The 8,898-nt window shown below is 44.4% G+C and overlaps 1 protein-coding gene across 3 annotated transcripts; it reads right to left on the bottom strand.

Moving 5' to 3' along the window:
* Positions 1-390: 390 nt before the first annotated feature.
* Positions 391-7,221, bottom strand: LOC122373164. Of its 3 annotated transcripts, none has more exons than XR_006254988.1 (2): positions 7,125-7,175; positions 391-3,694 (listed from the first exon to the last, which is right to left on the bottom strand). XR_006254988.1 is itself a non-coding variant. In XM_043350990.1 (2 exons), the coding sequence occupies exon 2, from the start codon at positions 3,586-3,588 to the stop codon at positions 2,119-2,121; it is 1,470 nt and encodes a 489-aa protein (XP_043206925.1). In that variant the 5' UTR covers positions 3,589-3,694; positions 7,198-7,221; the 3' UTR covers positions 391-2,118. The 3 variants fall into 3 exon arrangements, 1 of the variants encoding a protein (XP_043206925.1); XR_006254987.1 differs by having other exon boundaries at positions 6,994-7,155; XM_043350990.1 differs by lacking the exon at positions 7,125-7,175 and adding an exon at positions 7,198-7,221.
* Between the last annotated feature and the right edge of the window lie 1,677 nt (positions 7,222-8,898).

The raw sequence follows: 8,898 nt of genomic DNA, 5'->3' as shown, positions 1-8,898 counted from the left end.
ATCGGAATTGGAATTGAAATTTCATGAAATTGGCACCACTACTACCAATACATTACGGGATTTATGCATAGTTGTCATTTTGTCCTATACAAGGACAAATGCAGTGTGTATGTAAGTATGAAAAAACGGAGCGTGTTATAAGGTAATGAGCTGAACCGCTTTTTTAAGTGGGTTAGGGTAGGGGGTGTGGTTGCGTCGATAACATAGGTCATCGATGTGCCCAAAACTCAGCGTAATCACCGTTTCATCAGCTAGACTGACGTGGGTCGACGGGCATTCGTCGAATCGAACACAGCAGTGCTCCACTACACACAGTACACTGTTTTTCCAGCTGATTTCCATTCATACGCGACGCATAGTCGTTCGCGGTCACTAAACCCAAACACAGGATAACCTTCAACGTATATTTACCACCAGTGTACCTTTGTGGTTGTTTAATCCGTATGCTGTGTACACATTAGTTGTCAAATATGTCCATTGTCTATTACATTCGAAAGAAGGGACCAATCATTACGATGGATGTGAAGCAATAAATAAGTTCAGAAGATGAACGGACAGAAGTGACTGAAAAGATGTGCGGCATGAGTAAAAAGAAGCATGGGAAAGGCGAAAACGTATCGCATAGTTCCAACATTTCGTGATAACTGGCGGGAAGACAACAGGTGCTCAACAGTCCGAAGAGCGCAAGTGCGATATGTTTGCATAGATACAGTTCCACCAAGGCTTACGTGTCATTTCGTTATTAACTGGCACGCTGTTGTGTAGGTTATAAAACAAACCGATAACGATAAGCACACGAAAAATAGGCCAACAATTAACATTGAGCAAATCAAAATAGCCCACCAAACCAGGTACAAGAGTTATACAAATTTCAGAAACGAAAACACTCCATGATTTCAGAAACAGTCACCTAAAGCAACTTATGTCTCACTGGCCCAAAAACACTTCCCAGAACCAATAACAGAAACTTTCCTGACATAAGCGACATACGTGCCGTAACAATGTGCATTTGCAATTCTGGCAAGCATATGCTCTAGCACTATCACTACATTCATGCCGACTACTAGAAGCTAGGAAGAAAGCCCTTGTCCGATAAATAGCTACAAATAGAACAACTACATACTTGGCACTACGCACATCCTATTACAATATTCATACACGCTTCTTGAGAGCAGCCCGATATTTGGGATGTCAACAGGTACGCAGCTTGCATATATTTTTATTTACTACCGCAGCCATTGACGTGTGTAGACGGAGCTAGCGGTACAAATAACAGGGTACAGCTTTGAGACATCGATTACATTGTGAACTAAATTGCTACATTTGGCTGTTGGTTGGGGTAATGTTAATAATTTGAAACAAGTCCGGCAGCATCAAAGAGATGGCTCTTTAACATTTGGTGCAACTGACAAAGCCCAGAACCCTAACCAAGAACAAAATTAACAGTTAAGTACCCATGAGAGCAAGTAACTTCACCACCGTCCATAATGGTAACTTTATACCATATTCAGCAGTGAATACCGAACAACTAAGAAGTAAAGCTGTTGGTAGATTCGTAATTACTTTTTTCAACAAGAATGTTTGACAATTGACATTGCGTTTCAAAAATAGCTTTAGCAAAATGACCAAATGAGCTTGTAGAAATTGGTATAAGATGGCGAATTAAAACTGATGCATGTGTTGACTAACTACCCTCGCCTCGCTATTGCACCAAACAACTCCGACACGTTTCCCAAAAACATCTCGACACACGCACCAAAAATCTGACCATGACATAACCTGATCGTGACATTTCCCTGATACCTACAACAAAAGCAAAAACCCTTCATCCAACACACTCTGTGACCGTATTCACGCTCTAAACTGGACCTTATACGGGTGATATGCAGGGTTGCACTATAGGAAGACGCGGCTGGGAGTTTGTGACAGTAATTTGCTACGGGGATAGCTGCCTTGGAAACACATCTCGAACAGTGTCTTCAACTTCACCCTGTAGAATGTAGATGTCACCCCGAGGGATGCAGGGTATCGCCCTTCAGCACGGAGCCTCCCCAGGCCCATTTCGACCCCGTCACCCCAAACTCACCTCGCTAAATATTACGAGACGACTTTTCGGGTTCAAATCGCCACACAGGATGCCGTTCGCTCCTCAGGCCAGCGGCGATCCGTACCGGCCGTGAGAGGTACCACGAGCTTCCCGCCAGAGAGGGGAACACTAGAGTGTCCCACGCCACCCATCCCGCCGTCACCACTGCCGCCGTTGTCGGTGATGATGCTGGTTTGATGGTTGTGAGATGACGGACTACCGTTGGAAGTCTTGGTCGGACTACTCTGATGGTAACTGGAAGTAGTGCCTTGAGAACGACGGCAGATGCCGCCGTTTTGGTGCTCGTGATGGTGATCGAGTCCCGTGTGACTGTGGCGGTGGTGGTGACGATGGTGATGGGTTGGTGTTCCTCCGTTCTGCCTTTGTCCCTGCCCTCTCTCCTCGCCGTTCTCGCTGAAGTGCGTCAGGTACCGCGCATCGTCCCCTGCTGTGGCGAGCAGAGCCTCTTCCTCCTTCCTCAGCCAGGCAGAGTTCCCCACACAAACATGCATCTCCCTGCGTTCATCATTGAGCGCAAACACAAACACGGGAAACAAACACTTCTCGCAATGCCTCTCCACTGAATGTCCTCGCTCTATAACGTGACGCACCAGTCGCGCCGTCTTCGCCGCAAACGCTGCGCCACATTCGCCACAGCTCAACCTCCACGGTCTTGGCGCAGTCAGATGCGACCCAGCCATCAAGGCAGCCACATTGCCCACGCCCATCTTCCGAACTGTGTCGGTCACCACACAGCGATGCCAAACTCCAGGCCGACCCTTTCTGCGACATCGCACGGCTGGTAGACGGCAGAGGGCACAGCGCGCGGCCAGGCCATGTCCGGAGCGATAGGCGTGGTCCACACAGTCCTGCCAGCCTGCCGTATCGCGGGAACACGTGTCACAAACGAAGGCAGGATGGGAGGGCCGGCGACGAGCGCTGCCGGAGGAGAGGCGGGGGTGGACAGCGTCCACCTCGTCCACTGTGGATAGTCCACTGCCAGTCTCCAGACTACCGTCACCTTCCACAGTTTCTAACTCTAAAGGCTTGGCGGTTAGGAGGAGTTCAATAGTAGGGTTGCTTGTTGCTAGCCTTGGACTTTCACTTGGTATCTGCCAAGTCGAGCTGAGGCGAGATTCAGAAGAAACCTGGTTAATACTTTCTGAGACCTTGTGGCGACTTTGTGACGTGGATTCACTGCCGTGCTTAGCGTCATCGCTGCTGTCCTGAGAATCGGTAACGTATCTATCATTTTTCTGCTCAGTTTTGTCATCTAACCCACCGCGCTTCTCACTGACTTGTGTGACGTCACTTTCACCAGACACTGCCCCGCCGTTTTCTTCATCAGACCAACTGATGACGTCATCACCTCGCCAGTGTCTGACGTCACCACTGGACCTGTATTCGAGGAGGTCGGCGGAGTCGGTGGCTGCCTCTGCCGCCACTGTGATGAAACTGCTGGAGGTGGCAGCGGTGTATGGTTCGGTGATTGGTTCGGCCATAACTGGGTCAACTAGCGTGACCCAGGTCAGGTCACCGTCCAGGAGCGGTGATTACGGCTGGGTCACGTTTGACCAATGTCATGGCAAGCAGTAGTGGAGCATAGAGCTGAAAGCAAACAGAAAAGCATACGGTTAATGTTTGGTTTTGGTATCAGAAGTATGATGGCACCTACAAACTCACATGGATACACACAAGCAATACAACTCACACCATGACCAACCACAAAAAGGTCACAGCCACCCAATAAGACACAAAGACAATAAGACACAATAAGGCCACAACCGCAAAATATGACACACACGGTCTGACTTCAACAAACATCACTTTTTCAAGCTCTACCTAAAATAAGCCACTACAACATGCGTCAAACAGCACGGGAATGGTTGTAGTGATGATGAAATAGCCTTTGCTCATACTTAATCGAAAAATGACGAAAAAAACAAAATATATATAAAGAGACTGATATTTCGCCCTTGTGGCTTCTTTATCTATATTTTGTTTTTTCGTCATTTTTCGATTAAGTATGAGCAAAGGCTATTTTATCATCACTACAACTATAATACTAACAATGCTCATCACAGCCATCAACCATATGTGTTCTCAAGCACGGGAACGGCTTCAATCGCACCACTCTCAGCACACTCGGCACGAAACTGAGACTCACGCACTGCGTCGCTGCACCTCACCAAAGGTGCGGTGTAATGAGACACCTGTGGTCTGTGACCAGGGAATCTGGGCTGTGCGATGTGTGTGTGCTCGTGTGAAAAGAATGAGAAGGGATGAGGGTGAAAGTGAGGGTGAAGGAAAGGGACACAAAAAAAAGAACTCAGAAACATACGACGAAAAAGTGATAATGACAATCAGTGTATCATTTTCATTAAAACTGATGCAATGGGTTCAACAAACAGTGAACTTAATGTAGGATTCATTAGGTTGTTTATGAAGCCAACCTGTCAGTATGTAAAAGTGTAAACAGAATAAATATACATTGATCAAATATTACCAAAGCACTAGGTACTACAGACTGAAATGAAATCCTGGCCTAAAATTGCAGTTGAAATACCTGAGCCCGATTCTTGAGGCAAACCGAGGTACAAATTATTCAAGCCGTTTTTGTTGTGCTCTCTGGGGTAACTCTCGACAAAACAGAGAATAGCTTCGGGAATCAGTAACTGGATTCTACGTGGCAAGGCTGGAGAGAAAACTGGAAATTGTGCGCTATTCTGTGGTGGCTAAATGTTTTCTTTTATTCAAGATAGAATGAGCTCTGAGGTCAACTGGCTTGTGGATAATACTTCATTGGGTATTTTATTAGGCACATTTCTCATAAGCGCCAAAGTGTGATGGTTTGATCAATGCAGGGTCAACTCAAACCAGAAGATCTGAATGTTCCCAAGCTCTCATAAATTCAGTAGAGCCTTTCTCTGGGATAAAATTCAACATTTGGATCTGTTCCAATGCTAAAATATGACATCCTGGAGCTAAAAATGATTTAACATTGACATTTCAATTTCAATAATTATTTGCTCTCTGAGGTAAAAGCAATGGTGTAGGGCCCTACTTTATACTGGCCCTGTGGGGTTAAAAGTTTCAAGTTGTGTGGTGTCGGATGACCAGTTGGTGAACTCTGGATGACCATACTACAGAGTACAGATGGTTGAGGGCTAACTGATTTTATAGATGAGATGGTGATTTCAGGCCATTCAGGGCCATTTAAACACTGAATGCTTTAACACTACCCACTAAGGTCATTGGCAATTAGAAAAACGACAATAAGTGGATGAATTACTCTGTGACCTTTAGAATTTCCCATTTCAAGCATCCATGCAAACTGAAATAAATACAGGTACGTAAGATGAGTGTCAAAGTGAAATGAACAGTGGCAAACAGACAGAAAGTCAGAGGAGGCATGGCATGAGTAGCCTTTGAATTTGAGCTTTTGTTCACTGAACTGAAGCCTCTGACCCTTTCAAACATTCAGCTCAAGCAGGTGCACAAAGATAGAGGACACTGATCCATCTGATGCTGACTGGCCATCAGTGCTGCACTGCAAGCTGAAACAGTCTTCTACGGCAAATTCCCATCATGGTCAACTAAACCCATTCAATGGTTTTATTGGATGTTCTTTGTAATATAATTTGCTACATACCTACTTAAAACATTAAACACTATCGCACCTTTGCATTGGATGCATAATTGTGCCAAAGCTCATTAGAGCAACTAAACAATGCTCTAAACATTTTTATGATTTATTGGAAACAAATCTTTGTTTTTTCGACTTCATGGAAAGCTTTAGGGCTAAAACACAGCCCTCAGATGTGCAATTAGTAATGGCCCTGTTTCACCGGTGATAGCAGCACGCTGCTTTTACACGTGTCAAATTCCGTGTTTCCATGGAAACATCAACAGGCCCATTGCTCCAACACTACCACAAGTGTGACGTCAGCTCGCGCAATTTGATAGCAGCGTCCCGTGAAACACCGCCCATGTCTCATTCCTCCCATAGAAATATCGGTATTAGTATATATTAGGTCCGAGTGGACAATTGTGACGCTGTTGATACAAATATGTAACAGCAAAAAAATTAGGTTTTAGGTTAGGTTAGGTTGTAGGTTTGTAGGTTTTAGGTTTTAGGGTGGTAGGTTTGTAGGTTAGGTTAGGTTAGGTTGTAGGTTTGTGTAGGTTGTAGGTTGTAGGTTGGTAGGTTGTAGGTAAATAGGTAAGGTTAGGTCAGGTTTGATTATGTTTTCTTTTATTTCCAGGACATATAAGTATCATTTTTGGATTCAGGATGTCAAATTATGTAAGAATATGAAAACTTTATCTTTTAACAGGCACTCGGACTTAATGTATACTTTTACCGAAATATCTTGGATTCTTTGCTCAGAACTCACAAGGACAAGCTTAGTTGTTAACAATAAATCTGTCTCGTATGTGATATAATGTAGGTATTTCAATTTTGATGGGAGAATGAACTGAGCACCAACATGCACACAGTCTGTATCAGTATAAGACATTATATCAGTGACTTGGATCAAACTAAAGCTTAGGTGGTAACTGGTAAGCCAGTACCCTGTTTCAAGGCACAACGCTACAGCAAGCTGTAGCCATGTATTGGGCTTCCATGAAAAATTAGCAAACTTCAACTTGAATACTTGCAACACTGGAGGGCCAAGGCAAATTTGGCTCAAACACTGCACCGACACAGCAGTGTAGGCCGTAGCGCAGCGTGTTGCAGCTTCAGGCCTTGAAACAGGGCCCAGTGTTAGGGTAGAAGAAGAGGTTAGGGTAAAGTCATGTAAATGTTACATTGTAAGGATATATTTTATTTGATATTAAAATTATCAATTAACATTTGCCACATGTGAAGTTTCAGGTTGGCTCACGGTCTTTGACTCAAGTACCTATTCAAACGGTAGAGTTGAGTGTTGACTGAAGCCCCTATCAAAACTTCAAAGACGATTCATTGGCGAATTCGCTATCTCCTATCAAAATTAGCCATGTCTTACTGATTAAATCTGAGTGTTTTATTTACCTCCCCAATCCAACATTCGTCCACTTCCAGTGTTTGGAACGCAAGCTGTTTGAGGATATCCATGAGAACTTACTTGCTAGCGTATCTTGGCCTCTCATTGGTTTATAGTACTGCTTACGTACTGTACGCCAATGAAAGGACGAAAAATGCAAACTGACCGACAGCAAGCTGATAAAGAAAATGAATACTGAACAGTATATACTATGCCTTTTAATTCTTAAACCACTAAATTATAATAGCTCTCCTACTGTTCAAAGCACAAGATTGCCTTAGTTCTTTTTACCTTTTTTCTTCTCCGCACCAAGCAAGAAAACGAGACAAACTGCTTTTGAATTTAATTGACCATCACTGAAACCCAAGCTGAAACCGCATTAAAGGGACCCTCCCACATTAACATTAGATTTGAGTTGAGATAGCCAAAACGGGGTCCCTGGCTCACAATTACCGGTTTCGGCACTCACAACATCGAGAAATGCCTTAAGTCAGAAATATTGAATTTCAAAATTGCAGCATTTTGATTCAGAGGGGCTAATGCTTAGGAATACCCCTCTGAATGTGTGACGTCAGCGCAGATGTCTAACGATTTTTAAATGTTTGACTAAAACGTTTTGTAGCACGCGGTGGTATATGCTATTTGCGCGCAACAGCTGCCGCAAACGCCGCACTTCTAAAATAAAGTCGCTAGAAACAGCGGAGATCCCAAAAAAGTAAACAAAAATAAAAGTCTAATATCTTGAAAACTGGCGAATATTTTTCGGTGAAATTTGGTAGATATTCGTTTTCGCTCTCTCTGAACCGAGCGACATCACTTTCATGCCAATTCATAAACTTTTTTGAAGGTGGGAGGGTCCCTTTAACCCGGCAGTTGCTGGGGTATTTCGCCACCCACCGTTTGCTGGGGGGGGGGGGGGGGGGCGTTAAACGCCCCCAGCCGATAACTCGAGAACCAATCGGCGCAGCGAAACGCACGAGGCGGCAAACGAAAGAACGCTACGAGACGCTTCAGATGAGTACTTTATAGGTGAATTTTGAGGTCACAGGTCGGGTCAAGGTCAGGTCAAACACCTGAAATCGGGCTTTCAGTAGCATGGACTTCAGGACTTTGCAATGGGGGCGCCTCTCGTCATAAAATTAAACTCTGTCAAAACGATGCACAATCCATCATATAAGGCCTACAAGAGTGTCAGCTCCATGTAGGGGTCAGTCAAGCATAGGTCAGGGTCAACAGTTGGTGACATACCAGGGAAATAAGCTAAAATTAGAGCGCTCTATTTATTGCTCCTGCCCCATGTTGAAGAGATACCCCTAAAAGCGTGATCTTTTATCGGCCCTTACGCAGCAAGGCAGTAATTCTCAGACCGGTGGATGGTATCAATAGAAAGAGAATGCGTCAAAGATTAACATGAATTAATTAAAATAACATTAAAATGTTAATTAAGCGTGGAAATTAGTCTCAAATATAAGCTAATTATTGCTCCTACCTCGGCGACGGCGCTCCCCGCAGTCGGCGGAGAAGCTAAAATAAAAGCCACCATCCTCCTCCGTAAGTCAATTTTAGAGCGGCCGAGTGGGCCGATGCGGGGCCACCAAACTGAGGTGAGACGTGGCTAGTAATTGCAAACCGCCATAGAAATCAATATCTTAAGACGTACAATATGGGATGATTACTCTGAAGCTGGAGTGAAAGCATGAGTAGATTGCAAGAAACGAAATGCATAGATTGGTTGAATTATGTACAATTAGGCACAGCTCAGATGAAGCCATTTCTATGATG

The sequence above is a fragment of the Amphibalanus amphitrite genome, unplaced genomic scaffold, assembly GCF_019059575.1.
Source record: "Amphibalanus amphitrite isolate SeventyFive unplaced genomic scaffold, NRLGWU_Aamphi_draft 001451F_arrow, whole genome shotgun sequence".
Lineage (NCBI taxonomy): Eukaryota > Metazoa > Arthropoda > Thecostraca > Balanomorpha > Balanidae > Amphibalanus > Amphibalanus amphitrite.
Note: the sequence above shows the minus strand (reverse complement) of the source record. Positions and strands in the feature narration are given on the sequence as shown.

Excerpts from the sequence above, each read along its gene's own strand:
- LOC122373164 (XM_043350990.1), bottom strand. The coding sequence starts at position 3,588 with ATGGCCGAACCAATCACCGAACCATACACCGCTGCCACCTCCAGCAGT.